The 17,500-nt window shown below is 42.5% G+C and overlaps 1 protein-coding gene across 1 annotated transcript in view; it reads left to right on the top strand.

Annotated features, from left to right (window-relative positions):
* Positions 1 to 17,500, top strand: part of LOC143034230 (calpain-B-like) — a 37,710-nt gene that overhangs the window by 342 nt on the left and 19,868 nt on the right. Inside the window, exons 2-6 of the mRNA XM_076200167.1 lie at positions 7,082 to 7,195; positions 7,526 to 7,669; positions 9,843 to 9,974; positions 12,608 to 12,801; positions 14,845 to 15,028. Of these exons, the coding sequence (XP_076056282.1) occupies positions 7,082 to 7,195; positions 7,526 to 7,669; positions 9,843 to 9,974; positions 12,608 to 12,801; positions 14,845 to 15,028 (768 nt within the window). The remainder of the gene's footprint in view (positions 1 to 7,081; positions 7,196 to 7,525; positions 7,670 to 9,842; positions 9,975 to 12,607; positions 12,802 to 14,844; positions 15,029 to 17,500) is intronic.

Genomic DNA, 17,500 nt, shown 5'->3' with positions numbered 1-17,500 from the left:
GCCTGAGTGGCTTCTGAAGAAGTAATTCCCTCAGCCCATGTTCCCTTTACCTACTACCCACTAATATTATCTTTATTATTATCATTACATTTTTTTTGCAGTAGACCGATCTATGTGCTAGGTTAGGGTCCATTTTGGTTGCTGTCCGTTGTATTATATTCTTAATGTATTCTTTGTGTGGGGACCAGATAAGCTGTTGCATACTCCAATCTGGGCAGGATTTTCTTTTTTTTTCCTCGCGCATTAAAATGTTAATCTTATAATTGACAACAATCTGCATGTCTCATTATAAACATGTTTTTGCGGTAAAAATTTATGTCATACCAACACTACTGAATTGCGTTCTTCTCTCGCATCTACCACTTTCCCATCGAGTGATTACCAATGATTACCTTTTTGTTTTTTCCTAATATTATGATTTTTTTTTTATTTGTTTTTAAAGTTAATACCCCGTCTGGGGTATTGGCTGCTTGTTACTGTGGCAAAGTAGCATGCAGTCGATACTTTAGGGTCTATATGGGGCGCCCCTACGGACCAGAGCCACACATCATTTTGTCTATGATAGAGGAAAACTCTGTTCATAGAAAAATGATGACACTTTTATACTACGACTGTCCCTCCGTTATGCTGTCCCCCAACCCTTGTTGCTATACTGTACCATTTCTCTGAGTATTTTTTTTTTTCTATGGTGGGGGAATTCCCTGTGGTGGGGGAAAAGAATACTGCCACCAAGTATTCCCACTTGGATCGTAAGAGGCGAGAAAAAAGGGACGGGGAGTGGGACTAGGAATCCCTCTCCTTGTAGCCCTACAGGGCACATTCCTAAAAAAAAAGGCAGAGGCATAAGAGGGGCTGGAGGGCCTCGGTCCAGCACCCTAAGGTTTGGGTCTTTTAATGTGCGTGGATGTGGTACAGATGAGAGTAAAAGGGAAGAGATAGGTAGTATGTTTGTGAGAAGAAAGATGGATGTGTTGGCTTTGAGTGAAACTAAGCTGAAAGGGAAGGGCGATTGTAAGTTTGGGAGTGTAAGTGGGAGGTTATCAGGAGTGAAGAGAGGGCAAGGGAGGGAAGGGGTGGCTATACTAGTAAGTGAAGAGATAGGTAAACGTGTAGTGGAGTGGAAGGAGGTTTCCTCAAGGATAATGTGGATGAAGGTGAAACTGGGAAAGGAGATGTGGGTTTTTGTAAGTGCATATGGGCCTGGCAGTGAGAAGAATGTAGAAGAAAGGGAGGCCTTTTGGATAGATTTAAATGAGTGCATAGAGGGTTTAGGGAGAAGTGTAAATGTAATAGTACTGGGAGACCTTAATGCTAGGGTAGGAAAGGAGCCAATTGATGGAGTGGTTGGGAAATGTGGAGTTCCAGGAAAGAATCGTTGTGGAGAGTTGATGGTGGAAATGTGTCTAGAAAGAGAGTTGATGATAGCAAATACAGTGTTTCGGAAGAAAGTCAAGCATAAGTACACATGGGAGAGGGTGGTGGAGGGAAAGGTGGTAGATAGAGCTTTAATGGACTATGTAGTGGTAAATAGGATTATGATAGGAAGAGTTAGGGATGTACATGTGCTAAGGGGAGAGGGTGGAGGAATATCAGATCATTTTCTGGTGGAAGGTAAGTTGAGAGTGGAGGACAGATGGAGAAAGAGGAAAGGGACAAGAGGTAGGGAGGTGCTTAGAGTGAACTCTCTAAACGAAGAGGAAAAGGAGAAGGAGTACAAGAGGAAGCTGAAGGAGGAGTGGGAGGGAGTGAAGGATAGAGTGGAGGTACGTGTGGAGGAGGAATGGGGATGGTTCAAGGAGGGTGTCACAAAGTGTGCAAGGATGGTGTGTGGAACAAGAAGGTCAGGGGGAAATAGAAGGAAGGGTAGTGAATGGTGGGATGAGGAAATGAAGAAGGTTGTAGAAGAGAAGAAGCGAGCTTTCACAGATTGGTTACAAAGTAGGACGAGGGAGTCATATGAGACGTACAGGGAAAAGAAAAGAGAAGTAAAGCAAAAGGTAAAGGAGGCAAAGAGGAGAGCAGATGTAAAATGGGGTAAGAGTATGACAGAAAATTTTGAAAGTAATAAAAAGATGTTTTGGAAAGAAATTAAGAGAGGAAGAGGAGGCGAATCAAGTGGGGAAGAAAAGGTAAAAGGTGCAGATGGAGAGATGATAATGGAGGAAAAGGCAGTAAGGGGAAGATGGCCAGAATATTTTAGGGAGTTGCTTAATGTCAAGGAGGATAGGGAGGGAAAGATAGCTGCAGTGGGAAATGCTAAGAAAATGAGAGTGATGAGTGAGGAAAATGGAGGAGAAATAAGGAAGGATGAAGTGAAGGCAGCAGTTAAGATGATGAAAGCAGGTAAGGCACCTGGTCTGGATGGATGCCATGCAGAATGTCTTAAAAAAGGAGGTATAGTGATGGTGGACTGGTTGGTGAGGTTATTTAATGTTTGCTGGAGAGAAGGTAGAGTGCCAGAGGACTGGAGGAGTGCGTGTATAGTTCCCCTTTACAAGGTAAAGGGGGACAAGTGTGAATGTAGTAGTCTTAGAGGGATTAGCTTATTAAGTGTAGTTGGGAAGGCTTATGGGAGGATATTGATTGAGAGGATTAGGAGAGGAACAGAGGGATTAATTGGTGAGGAACAGTGTGGGTTTAGGACGGGTAGAGGTTGTGTAGATCAGATTTTTGTGGTAAGACAGATGTGTGAGAAAGCTATAGGAAAGGGGAAGGATGCTTTCTGGGCCTTTATGGATCTGGAAAAGGCTTACGACAGGGTAGACAGAAAGGCATTGTGGGAGGTTATGCGGATATATGGGATAGGAGGAAAGCTTTTGGGAGCTGTCAAGAGTTTTTATGAGAGTAGTAGAGCTTGTGTCAGGATTAGAAATGGAGAGAGTGAGTGGTTTGAGGTAAAGGTGGGACTTCGTCAAGGACGCGTTATGTCACCCTGGCTGTTCAACTTATATATGGATGGGGTGGTGCGAGAGGTGAATGCAAGGGTAGTGGGTCAGGGATTGGAGATGGTTAAGGAAAATGGAGAAAAGTGGGAGGTGAGCCAGCTGTTGTTTGCGGACGACACTGCGCTTGTGGCAGGATCGGAGGAGGGATTGAGGAAGCTGGTGACAGAGTTTGGGAGAGTGTGTGATAGAAGAAAGCTGAAGATAAATGTGGGTAAAAGTAAGGTGATGAGATGTACAAGGGGTGAAAGTGGCAGTAATCTGGAAGTGAGCATTAAGGGAGAGCAACTGGAGGAAGTGGATAGTTTTAGATATTTGGGTGCAAATGTGGCAGGAAAGGGTGAAGGTGGAGGTAGAATATAGATTGAGAGAAGCGAGTAAATGCCTTGGTGGTTTAAAAAGTGTAATGAGGAATAGGAATCTGGGAATGGATGCTAAGAGGAGACTGTATGAAGGAGTGATTGTGCCAACAGCACTGTATGGAGCAGAAACATGGAACATGAGAGAGAAAGAGAAAAGGAATTTGAATGTGTTTGAGATGAGGTGTCTGAGAAGTATGATGGGGGTTACTAGGCTAGATAGAGTGAGAAATGAGGAAGTGAGGAGGAGAACAGGGGTGGAAAGGGAGCTGGGAGATAGGGTGGATGAAAGAGTATTAGGATGGTTTGGACACATGGAAAGAATGAGTGAAGAAAGACTAGTAAAAGAGGTATGGAAGGCAGATGTGGAGGGAGTGAACATGAGGGGACGTCCTAGGATGAGATGGATGGATGGGGTGAAGGGGGCTTTGGGGAAGAGGGGAATGTCGGTTGAGGAAGGACGGGAGAGGACAGAAGACAGGGGTGAATGGAGAATGGTTGTATATGGAAAATGTTGTGATGCATGAGGTGGATTGGACGGGGGAATGGGGGTGAGGTAGTGTGTGTGAGCAAATATTTTTGACGCAGCCCGAAGGGATTTCTCCCCGTCCTCTCCTTTATATGGGGGAACGGAGAGGGGGGGTCGCCGATTTAATGAAGCGGCCTTGCTGTGGATGTGCTGTGTCCTGCGACACTGCTTCTGACCCAGGGCAGTGGACAGGGTGCAGGGATGACCCGTCATCTAGGAGGTGCTAAGATGGGAGGGAGGGTGGAGGGGTGTGGAGTGTTTTCGGGGATGAAATGGGTGGGAATGTTTTTGTGCCTTGTCCTTTTTGGCTACCCCCCTGGTAAGGGGGAAAAAAGCCTTGGTATATGTATGTAGGTAAAGTTAATTTTCCACACTTGGCTCCAATCAGAAATCCTGTCTGTGTGTGATTTTGTGTGTGTTAGGCTGGTAGTCTGCCCCACGTTGGGCAGACAGTTAGACTGATTGAAGGCAAACTCTGGTGCAGAGCTGGTTTATTTAACAATGATTGTTGGATGCCAGTGTGTGGGGGGGAACAAAACGGCGAGGGAGGTGACGACTGTGTTTCAAATCGTGTCTCCGGCGATCTGCTTGCAAGTTAGCAAAGAGGGGGAGGGAGGTGGTGAGAAAGCAGGAGCAGCGAGCGAGGCTCACGTCTGCTGCTCCGGGGTGATCTGAACCTTCTGGCGTTGGTCCATCCTTTATATGTACGGGCAGGTCATGACTCGTGCTCCTAATTGGCGTGAGGTCACGTGTGCTGCGTGGGGAAGTCGGAGATAAAACGTTCTGACGCTGGTGACTCACGAAGTCAGAGAGTGTGCGTTCCTCAATGGATCCAGTTGTTCACTGTGTCACCTGGGTGGCCGAGGTACAGGCCAGCCATGGCTGGCCGACGCTGGCATTGCACGTGTATTCCTGAAGGAGGCCTTTTGTGATGATCATGCGGCAGACCCTAGCAGTGGTTAGTCATCCTAAGGCCCTACGAGCGATTCCCTTGGGAGGTCTCGGAGGTCAAGTGTCGTGGGGAGAGAAGAGGTGAGGACGAGAGTGACGAGGTAAGGAGGGAAGTGAGGAGATAAGTGAGGACTACTCATAACACTTTGTGTGCGTGTGCGTGCGTGAGTGTGTGTGTGGGGGGGGCGTGTGCGTGTACATGAGTGCATGTTTGCGTGTGTCTGTATGTGTGTATGTGTGTGTGTGTATGTGTGTACATGAGTGTATGTTTATGTGTGTGTTTGTATATGTGTATGTGTGTGCGTGTGTGTGCGTGTGTGATGTGTGTGTGCACATGTGTGTGTGTGTGTGTGTGTGTGTGTGTGTGTGTGTATGTGTGTGTTTGTGTGAGTGTGTGTGTGTGCGTTTGCATGTGTGGGTATGTACATGAGTGTGTGTGCGTGTACATATGTGTGTGTACATGTGTGTATGTCTGTATACATGTGTGTGATTGTGTGAATGTGCGCATGTGTGTGTGTGTGTATATGTGTATGTATATGTGAGTTCATGTATGTGTGTATGTATGTATGTATGTGTGTGCATGTGTGCGCATGTGCGTATGTGTGTGTCTGTGTGGGTACATGACACGACTCTACATCAAACAACAAATTACTCCCACCCCTCTCTCTCTTTCTCTCTGTCATTATAAGACTTAATAACCCAACGAATGGTTGTGCGACCCCCGTTGCCGTCGCACCACCAGCTGGCTCTAATAAAGGATTAAATCGTCCTTTTGTGTGACACTGCCTTTGTGGCTCCCGATACCCCCACCCCCCACGCAACCGCCCACACTCGCTCTGACGCTCACGTAAGCCTAATTACAAAGGAAGGGGAGAGAGAGAAAATGAGAGAGAGGAGGGTAGAGAGAGAGAGAGAGAGAGAGAGAGAGAGAGAGAGAGAGAGAGAGAGAGAGAGAGAGAGAGAGAGAGAGAGAGAGAGAGAGAGAGAGAAAGAGGGGGAGGAAGATATATATATATATAAAGAGAGAGAGAGAGAGAGAGAGAGAGAGAGAAAGGAGAGAGAGAGAGATAGAGAGAGAGAGAAAGAGAGAGAGAGAGAGAAAGGAGAGAGAGAGAGAGAGATAGATAGAGAGAGAGAGAGAGAGAGAGAGAGAGAGAGAGAGAGATAGAGAGAGAGAGGGGGGGGGGAATCTGGTCCCCTTATGACCTGTTTACCCTAGCAGTTTCAACTGCGGCGATTCAATTACAATGTAAGTCAATGGAGACGTTCACACACAACCGCGTAGTTTTCCCTTGACTATATTCGTACGATACCTCAGCGGTTTCTGCTCGGTACAAGCCTTTAGTGTGAACAGGTGGTGGTGAGGGGTGTACACTACGAGTCGCTGAGCTGCGGGTAGACCTTTATGAGGTTTTCAATCCGGAGGTATGAACCACAAGTCTTGATCCTATTACAAGAGAGATCTGATCTCACAATGGAGGATTTAATCCCACTAAAGGAGTTTGTGGTCCCAAGAAAAGGATCAGAGCTTGTTATCGTGGGATCAGATCCCCTTGGCTTTCTGAACCCATTACGATAGGGACTGATCCTGTTAAAGACAATCTAATCCCATTACAAAGGGGGATTGTATTACAATAGGATTCAATCTCCTGACTACAAGATTTATCCTATTGTTTAAGGATACGATTCCAAAATGAGGATTTGATCTTAATGCTTTAGGATCGAATCCTTTTTAATCTTCTTTCGATTGCAGGTATAGATGCTGGATTCTATGGGAAGAAAATCTGATCCCGTGTTATAAGGATTTGATTCTATCATACAGAATCTAATTCTATTATAGGGAATATAATCCTATTGTATGGGATTTGGTCCTATTACAATGGATCTGGTCCTATTATATAGGATGTAATCCTATTGTAAAGGATTTATCCTATCATAAAGGATCTAATTCTATTATAAAGGATCCCTATTATAAGGGATCTTGTCCTATTCTAAAGCATCTAATCCTATTGTAAAGGATTTTATCCTATTATAAAGGATCTAATCCTATTGTAAAGGATCTTATCCTATTATAAGGGATCTGATCTTATTATAAAGGATCAGATCCTATTATGAGGGATCTGATCCTGTTATAAAGAATCTAATCTTACTGTAATAGGATCTCCCCTTACTGTAATAGGATTTAATCGCACTGCCAGAGAATTTAATCCTACTACGAGTACATAATTTGCTAAAATAAGAATCTGATCTCATTAAATTAGGATCCGATTCCTTTCTGACCTCCTGGCTTCCTTCTGCAGCAAGATCTCCGCGTGGAGGTGTTGGAGGACGCCGGTGAGCGTCGGAGGACGGGCGAGGAGGGCGCCTTCCAGCTTCCAGAGGCCGACTTTGAGGACGGCCTCTTGGGCATCGCCGTGAGTAGCACCATGTTCTCCTCAAGGGTGACTTCAAGGAGGACCTTAGTCGCCCTTCCTTGACCTTAGATTAGATATTTCGTATTCTGGGTCAGATTCGGCCACCCCACTATAAGGTAGAAAAAGTCAAAATAAATAAAGACGTGTGCAAATAAACAGTTAAGTAATTGATATAAAATATACTGAATAGAATAAATATTTGAAAAATAAAATGGCATAAAAATAAGATAAATCAATAATCAAACAGCAAATTAATAGAAAAAATAATACACAAACAAATAAATTGATTACTTTATACATCGGATAGATTAATTAATTTAATCTCTGTAGGACGAATCGGGCGTAGAGCAGATTCAGACTGAGCTCCTGGCCGAAGGCCGACTCCACGAAGATGAAGACTTTCCAGCCGATATGACGTCAATCTTCATTTCAAATCGCAAAGACAACGACGACATAACGTGGATGAGACCTCACGTAAGTAGCCGTTATGACGTCACGGCCAATGGCGTGAGTTTCATTCGTTGTGTTTATTTTATTCATCTTCATGATATTCAATTAAAATCCAAGAGTTTAGAATAATATGAATTACAAGTCTATCTTATAATTTTTCAAGATAGTTAAAATCAATGGTGAATGAATTACAACTACGTTAATATATTATCGAGTTTGCTATATGTTTATGCAGTAGTTTTATTAATAATAACATTTTCTTTTTATAATTTACAATTGAGCCATACCGCACTGTCTAAATAACAATAGGTATTAAGAGTTGTAAAGACATTTCAACGACCGTACCAATTTTGTAAGCAAATGCTAGTCAATTAGTACAACTTGAAATATAAGAGGGGCAATAAGAAAAACAAGTGATTTCATCATTCGGGACCCTATGCGATGGTGCCACATATGCGGATGATGCCACATGTTCACATTACAGAAGTATTAAACATATTTCTCAATTACTTCTTCCCGTAGACTTTTATCGTGAGTGTACACGATTTGTTCACCTTGACTGTACACTTGCGAACAACATCACCACCTAAACTAATTTCTTCAAGAATCAGGCGACGTGGCATAAACGCAATGGTAAAGACGTCTATTACAAAGCTACTCCCACTAAGAATGGTATGATGCATTTTTGCCAAATCCCACATATCTTGTCTGCGAGATTTGGGGTACAACTATTGGCACTACGCATACCATTTTTTTTTTTTTTTCAGTAATACCAACTAACAAGAAAGGTTATGGCACGGTGCTGCCACATCTTTCACTTATTGTAAAAGAGATTTACCATGTTTAGATTTGGCATCAACGCACGTCTTTTATCCTCCAGTACCAAACTGACAAGAAAGGTATGACGCGGGGATGCCACATCTCCCATTCCTTCTACAACTATCCAAACAAACACAACTTTTGGGAACTGTGGATATCGCTTATTCCAATGATACCAACTGATGCGAATGGTACGGTGCGCTGCTGCCACATCTTATTTGTGAAAAATCTTTGGGAAGTACAAGTATTGGCAAGAGTGGATATCCATCACACACACACACACACACACACACACACACACACACACACACACACACACACACACGTGTTCCCTTCCCCGGCGCAACAAGGCAAACAGGGAGAAAATTGACGCAATTACTAGGCAATTTGTCACGGCCGCTTCCTCCTCCTCCTCTGACAACCTGATGGCCGGATTGCCAACACGGTTAGACGTTAACGACAGCAATTACTCTTAACTCGACTCTTAACCTCCTTTAGGTATTTAATTCTGGTCAATGTCACCAGGCGATTTTATTGGCCCAAGGGGGTCCTCCTCAGTTAACGTAAACCACTCAACGCTAACCAGATTATAAGGGTCGTTGTCTGAACGAAGGAGGTTAAGCTACAATGTCTCTGAACCGTGATGGGGATTAAGACTGCTGACCAGCCCGTTTGGCCAGTCACGGACCAAATGGACTACGGGGTGGGAGAAGGGTGATTCTACTTTTTGGTCCACTTCTGGTCCACATTTGGTCCATTTTCACAGACTACATTAAAAGCTCAATGAAGTTCAAACATACTAAAGAGGCTTGCGGAGTCGAATTTGGTCCACTTCCGATCCATTTTTGGTCCACTTCTGATCCACCTTTGGCCCAACTTCAGGGACTAAAATAAAACTTAATAAAGGTGAAAACATTCTGAAGAGGCTTCTGAACTAAGAAAATCGATTTTGGTCCACTTTTGGTCCACTTGAGGACCAAAGTTACTTCAGGAGATTAGTCCAAACTTTACTTCATGAAGGTAATTCATGGAAGAGTTTTGGGGAGGCCTTTGTTCAACAGTGGATTACAAATGATAGATCACTTCATGTACGTGGAGAGACGAGGTAGAGAAGCTTGCAGTAGTGACGTGGCACAAGTTGCCGTAGTTATTCTAACTCAGAGAAGTGTTTTGTGAGAAGGCCTTTGTTCACCAGTTCACAGTTCACTACAAATAACCTGACTAAATGACCACTTCAAGAAAGTGAAGATGAGATAGAGAAGTTTGCAGAAGTGACGTGGTAAAAGTTGGCCTATGCCCAGCGGTGGACTACGAATGGCTGATGGGCCCATTAACTGACTGACTAATCGCTTCATGACCCGATCTCCTCGCCGCTCAGGAACTGGTCGACGACCCGACGCTCTTCGTCGACGGCGCCCACCGGCGAGATGTCGTCCAGGGCTCCCTCGGGGACTGCTGGTTCCTCTCCTCCTGCGCCGCCGTCGCCAGGAAGACTAAACTCATCGAAAGGGTAAGTACACATACACGCACGCACGCACGCACGCACACACACACACACGCACGCACACGTCTCGTGGGGCGGTGGTAGCGATCACGGCCGCCACTACGGCGGTCCGGGTTCAAATCCCACCCAGGGCTGAAATAATTTAAGTATCGCTGCGCTGTGAGTCGTTACTCCAACTCTCGTGGGCGGGGATTTGGGTGTGTGTGTGCGTGTAAGGTAGCATTACCCATAGATCGGTCATATATGAGCTCTGAGCTCTCTTCCGGGAGGGAAGTAGCTGTCGACCAAGAGTCCAACACGTGATCCAATACCATGGTGAATGGTGAATCACACATAAGGGGGTACCGCGCTCGATTGCTATCTGTGTTCGAGTCCCGGCAGGGGTTGAAAATTTCAGCATCGCTACATTGCGAGCCAGCAGTCCAGTTATCGTGGGCAAGGAGTTTTGTGTGTGTGTGTGTGTGTGTGTGTGTGTGTGTGTGTGTGTGTGTGTGTGTGTGTGTGTGTGTGTGTGTGTGTGTGTGTGTGTGTGTGTGTGTGTGTGTGTGTGTGTGTGTGTGTGTGTGTGTGTGTGTGTGTGTGTGTGTGTGTGTGTGTGTGTGTGTGTGTGTGTGTGTGTGTGTGTGTGTGTACGGTCACAGCATTACCCATAAATCGGACCCTATGCGAGCAGTTCTCATCCGGGAGGGAATTAGCTGTTGGTCACAAGTCCAACATTTGATCCAAGACCGTGGAGGAATTACACACACACGCGCGCGCGCACACACACGGGCCTTGGTTCAGAGCGCCCAAGCAAATTTAGTGTGACTTCGACTTAATCGCTTTTAAGTGGACAACCACACATGTGGTCGCGGAAATGTCCGGCTAAGTGTGTACTCAAAGAGAGAGAGAGAGAGAGAGAGAGAGAGAGAGAGAGAGAGAGAGAGAGAGAGAGAGAGAGAGAGAGAGAGAGAGAGAGAGAGAGAGAGAGAGAGAGAGAGAGAGAGAGAGAGAGAGAGAGAGAGAGAGAGAGAGAGAGGATACGGTGAAGCGGGTGCCAATAAAATTGTTCTCGCCATTTTTGGTAATCAGAGTTTCATCCCAGAAGTGAATGTCAATTTCAATCCTGCCAAGACGCAATTTACGAATTAGTTCGTTATCTGTTCATCAATTCCTACCACGGTATCCAAACTGAATTTATATGAATATGGAAATGGGCATGTATGCATGTATATATATATATATATATATATATATATATATATATATATATATATATATATATATATATATATATATATATATATACACCAAAGAATTTTCCCCCTTACAAGGGAGGTAGCCCAAAAACAAAGACATAAAATCCACTCCCACCTATTCCATCCCCATATGCTCCATTCTCATTCACCCACCCTCCCTCCCTTTTATCTTGGCTCCTCCTGGATGATGGGTCATTCCTGCATCTCGCCCACTGCCCTGGGTCAGAAGCAATGTATGTATATATATATATATATATATATATATATATATATATATATATATATATACACACACACGCACACACACACATACACACCTTTGGTGAAATGTGATTGGAAACTTCTGATCATTAGCTCAAGCTGTGTTTATACTTCTCAACAGATCTTTCCATATATTATCAGATTAGAAATTTCTTCTCTGTGTCTGCTGAGCAACCAGGGCTCACCTTTTCATTTATCAGTGATGCTTTTTTCCTCTCTACGGATCTCAAGTAGTTGTATATCATATTATATAGTAGCCACTGTTATTCTTTATCATATGTTTGTACTCTTCCATAGTCATTTTTGGCTTTTTTTCAATCTCTCCATACTGCATCCCTGTTTTTTTTCTTTTTTTTTTGTCTGTCTCACATTTTTTATCAAACCGTTCTTTCAAGTTATTTTTTTCCATCATCGCTTGGTTCACACCCGAGTTGTACAGGCTTAAAAATATTTTCATTTTTTTCTGTTTCATTAGTATTCATGAATTCCTCTCATTGTTTAAAAAATATTCATACCTGAGATAATTGCCTTTCCAATATTGTATCGGTTGTGTGTGTGTGCGTGCGTGCGTGCGTGTGTGTGTGTGTGTGTGTGTGTGTGTGTGTGTGTGTGTGTGTGTATAGGTACACATGAATGTACATGCATATTATTTATACTCACACACACACGAGTACCGCTGCATTTGTTGTTTGTCTAACTTGTTTACATGGTATCGATGATGTCATGGTATGACGCCACACTACAGATGACGTCATTACATAAATGACGTCACAGTACCATTGACGTCACGCCCTCAGCTGAATAAAAATAATCTGGTGTTGTTACTTATGACAAATTTGACAAAATGGGCATACGGGTAAATTAGGTTGATCGCGTTACACGCACAGTGCAAAGATTGTGAGCCAATTAATACATTGCATCTCATTCAAGTGAATGGCAATTCCAAGCTAAATGGACTTTAAAAGATAAATAAATAACAAATAAATAAATAAATAGATAAATAAACCAGCACGATAAATCAAACAAATTAAATAACTACTACCATAAAACAAAAGAAAACAAAATAGAAATAGAATAGATCAGAATAAAGATAAAATTAAATAATACAAGACTGTTAACAAGACCTGGCCCCTTCTTCAGGTGGTTCCTCCCAACCAGTTCCTCCACGGCGACAACTACTGCGGGCTCATCGTGTGCCGCTTCTGGCGCTTCGGAGAGTGGGTCACGGTGTGCGTGGACGACCGCCTCCCGACGAGGCACGGCAAGCTCATCTTCGCCCGGAGCGCCGAGGCCTCCGAGTTCTGGGTGGCCCTCCTGGAAAAGGCCTACGCGAAGTAAGTTCTCGAACTCGCGCTGCGGAGCGAGGTCGACCTTGAAGGGCTGGCACTCGGTGTCCGTTCCGTGTCCAAGATCACACCACAATTGTTTTATTTTGTTTATTTATTTTTACACAAGGAGATCTGGCAACCGGCGACTGCTCACACAACACGGACTAGAGTAAAAAATTCACAGAAATGCATTCTGGCCAAGGACTCTGCATGTTACGCAAAGCGGACTTATTCAAATTCTTTATTAATTGTATGAACTTTTCAGTAAGGCCGCTTCACAGGTGTCCGGCCTTGCATCTGTTGTGAACACAATATTGTAGTTCAATATCCTTTGACCAACATCTGTTTTGATTGTAATGAATGGTGACGCGTACGTTTCATTGGAAATCATTGGTGAATAAAAAAATAGCTTGTTTTGTGCACACGCCTTTATGCGATCGCTCCAAGTCCTTCACGTTGATTTATCAAATCATATTATATTCTTTTTCTAGTTAGTTACATTGGACATCTTTACAATGCGAAAACACGCATTAATACATTTTTATTATTATTCTGTTTTATATATGATTCTATATATTCTAGTTACTTTTGTTTCATTTTCATATGTATGTAACTCATTTTTTATTTATTTATTAATCTATTATATTTATTCATCTATTTATCTATTTATTTATTTATGAAGATGTTTTGTTTCAATTTCATTTTCATTTTTTGTCCTAAAGTCTAGCTTGAGTTTCTGAAAATAATTTTCTTCGACAATATATTTCTCTTCAGAAGATTTCTTCCGTAAGTAATTCCTCATTCTTTATTCATCTTTTTTAAATGATTCCTCAGTAACGATGATGATGATGATCCATTTTTTGTGAATAGTTTCTTTATACTCACAATACGACCTATACCATTAACATACTCAAAAAAGAACTGTCACACCACTTTTATATAGGTATTTGTTTATTTTCTCTCTCTGAGTTAATACACTCTCCTACTGGGATTCGAACCCATGCTTGATCGGCTGCTTGTTATAAGGCAAGGACCGTACCGTTGCGCCACGACGGCCCTTCACATTCGCGTAAGTCAGAGTCAAGGAGTATCTTATTACAGAGATTCTGTTGAAATACACCTATATTGTTATTCTAATCAAGTCCTCAAGATATTAAAGGAATTTGACAATTTCACAAATGATGAGATTTTCACACTGGGTACGAATCAGACGAGAAATAACCGTCTCAAACTATCAGGATGCATGTAGATTCAATTTGGAAGCGGGTAGAAACAACTTCGCCAACCGTGTAGTCAATGAATGGAATAAACTTCATGCAGAGACAATGCAATGGAGTCCGGTTCGAACTTTCAAAATTCATTTAGATAATAAACACCTAAACAACTCTTTTGTTCGCTCGTTTATTTATTTGTTCGTTCAACTATTTATTCTTAGGATCCGACTTAGTTATGGACCTAAAGGTCTCCTTCCGGTATGCTCTTCCTTTGTAAAATATTCGGTGAAGCCCTAGGTATCTACAGGGTAGCCAATAGTCCACGCCGTCATTATGACGGCACCACATATATCGATATCTAATTCTAAGGATGCCTTTGTCAAAACAGGTGCTCCTTCTCTCTCTCTCTCTCTCTCTCTCTCTCTCTCTCTCTCTCTCTCTCTCTCTCTCTCTCTCTCTCTCTTGTATACTATTTGAATTTTGAGTCGTGATTTTTTTCATGATTTTATGTAGAATACTAATGTTATATTTTCAGGTTAATATTAACCAAATTCATACATTAAAGTGTCTTGTAATGTCCTCATTCTAAAACTGCATATGTGGATATTACGTACATTGTAAATGTGGACATGAACGAAACCGCGGGCTTAAAGGAGAGGGAGAGAGAGAGAGAGAGAGAGAGAGAGAGAGAGAGAGAGAGAGAGAGAGAGAGAGAGAGAGAGAGAGAGAGAGAGAGAGAGAGAGAGAGAGAGGGGGGGGGGGAGAGCGAAATTCTGGTACACCACGGGACAGGGCCCCATCACAACCCACGTCCCTCCTTCTGCTCCTCCTTCAGGTTGCACGGGTCCTATGAGGCCATGGAAGGGGGCCAGAGCATGGACGCCATGGTCGACCTGACGGGGGGGCTGGCTGAGCGCTACGACCTGGATGAAGCCCCAGACGGGAGGAACAAGAACAAACTCTACAAACTCCTCCTGACGGCGTCGAAGAATGGTGCATTCATCACGGCTTCACGCAAGGTTAGTGTATATGCACACACACGCACATACACACACACACACACACACACACACACACACACATATATATATATATATATATATATATATATATATATATATACAGTATACACATATACATATAAACGCATGTTTATATAAATTTTCTCAAAATTTCAGTCGTTACCTGTTCTGCGTAATGGAGCTTTGAAATGTAAGACTCGTACTGCCATCACGCGTTGATTCTGGCAGACTAACCGTCTCCATACATCTGGATTCTTGCCTTCGTATGTGTGTATATATATATATATATATATATATATATATATATATATATATATATATAAAGAGAAGGCATCCCAGCAAAGTTCTGACGTTTTACCTCGGAATGTTTTGATCAAAGGCATAATTCCAGGGAAGGGAGGGAAGGGGGGAGGGGGTGGGGGCGTCACTCAAGGGGAGGGAGGGAGGGAGGGATGGAGGGAGGGAGGGGTGGGGGTGGAGGTTGGGCTGGCTGAAAGGCTGTAAGCACAGGATGCGGCCTAAGAAGATTGAAGTAGGATTGAGCAGAAAAATGGGAACCTGAGAAGAGGAGGAGGAGGAGGGGAAGGAGGAAGGAGAGAGTTGGGGGAGGAGAAGACCAGTAGTGTAAATTGTGAAGAAAAATGTGAAACCCCGAATAGGAAAAATAAAATAAAAAATAAATCAATCCAATAACGCAACTAATAAAAGCATTAATGTAAAACTAGAGGATGCAAATATAAAAAAAAAAAAATTGTAAACTACCATATAAAAGATGAATAAGCAAATTCATAAGATGAAAAATAAAATGAAATAAAATAAAATAAAATAAAATAGAATAAAATGTAATCATTGAGCAATAAAATAAGTAAAATGAAAATAGAAAATCAAATGAAACAGACCCAAGGGATCCTGAACAGTAAGAGACAAACATTTATTAATCCTTGCCTTGGGCACTAAAGTGTGCAAAGAAGACCGCTAAAACTTTAGCGTAAGTACAACGAATATAAAAAAATTCGACACTTTACAGTATACTAATAGTAAAAAAAAAGAATTCACATAATAATAATAATAATAATAATAATAATAATAATAATAATAATAATAATTATGATAATAATAATATCATTATTATAATAGTAATAATGATAATAACAATAGTAATAATAATAATTATACTAGTAATAATGATGATGTTAATAATAATAATAATAATAATAATAATAATAATAATAACAACAATGATAATGATAACATATATACATATACCAAGGCTTTCCCCCCTTACAAGGGAGGTAGCCAAAAAGAAAAAGGCAAAAAACCATTCCCACCCATTCCATCCATAAATACACTCCACCCACCTCCACCTCCCTCTTGTCTTAGCACCTTCTGGATGACGGGTCATCCCTGCACCTTGTCCACTGCCCTAGGTCAGAGGCAGTGTCGCAAGACACAGTACATCCACAGCAAGGCCGCTTCCTTAAATCGGCGACCCCCGCCACTTCTCCGTCCCCCCATGCATAAAAGGAGAAGACGGGGAGAAATCCCTTCGGGCTGTGTCAAATTTTTCTCACACATACTACCTCACCCCCATCCCCCCACCCATTCCACCTCATGCATCACAGCATCATCCATATACAACCATTCTCCATTCACCCCTGTCTTCGGTCCTCTCCCGTCCTTCCTCAATAGACATTCCCCTCTTCACCCCATCCATCCATCTCATCCTAGGACGCCCCTCATGTTCACTCCCTCCACCTCTGCCTTCCATACCTCTTTTACTAGTCTTTCTTCACTCACTCTTTCTGTGTCCAAACTATCATAATACTCTTTCATCAACCCTATCTCCCAACTCCCTTACCACCCCTGTTCTCCTCCTCACCTCCTCATTTCTCACTCTATCTAGCCTAGTAACCCCCATCATACTTCTCAGACACCTCATCTCAAAAACATTCAAACTCCTTCTCTCTTCCTCTCTTATGTTCCATGTTTCTGCCCCATACAGTGCTGTTGGCACAATCACTCCTTCATACAGTCTCCTCTTAGCATCCATTCCCAAATGTCTATTCCTCATTACACTTTTTAATCCACCAAAGCATTTACTCGCTTCTCTCAATCTACATTCTACCTCCACCACCACTCCACCCTTTCCTGCCACATAATGATAACAATAGCAATAATAATAACAAAGTGTTCGTCAGTGGTAGTCTCGATAAAATATGTAAACAAGATAATCTGCTTGTTCAGTCGTGACTAAGGACGGGCCCAGTTGTCTTCTACGCCAATGTAATTACCATATACTGAGTCTACACTATAAAATACCCATGAACTTGTTATACCAACTGTACAGACACAGGGAAGAACGTAAAAAGAAAACAAAGAAATAAACAGACATAAACAAAAACAAAGGTATAAAACATAGACATAGACATAAACACACATAAAAACAGACAAACAAACATACACACATAA

The sequence above is a fragment of the Oratosquilla oratoria genome, chromosome 17, assembly GCF_046742065.1.
Source record: "Oratosquilla oratoria isolate Oo_2021 chromosome 17, ASM4674206v1, whole genome shotgun sequence".
NCBI classification, from domain to species: Eukaryota; Metazoa; Arthropoda; class Malacostraca; order Stomatopoda; family Squillidae; genus Oratosquilla; species Oratosquilla oratoria.
The sequence above is the reverse complement of the archived record's forward strand: the minus strand, read 5'-3'. Positions and strand labels throughout refer to the sequence as shown.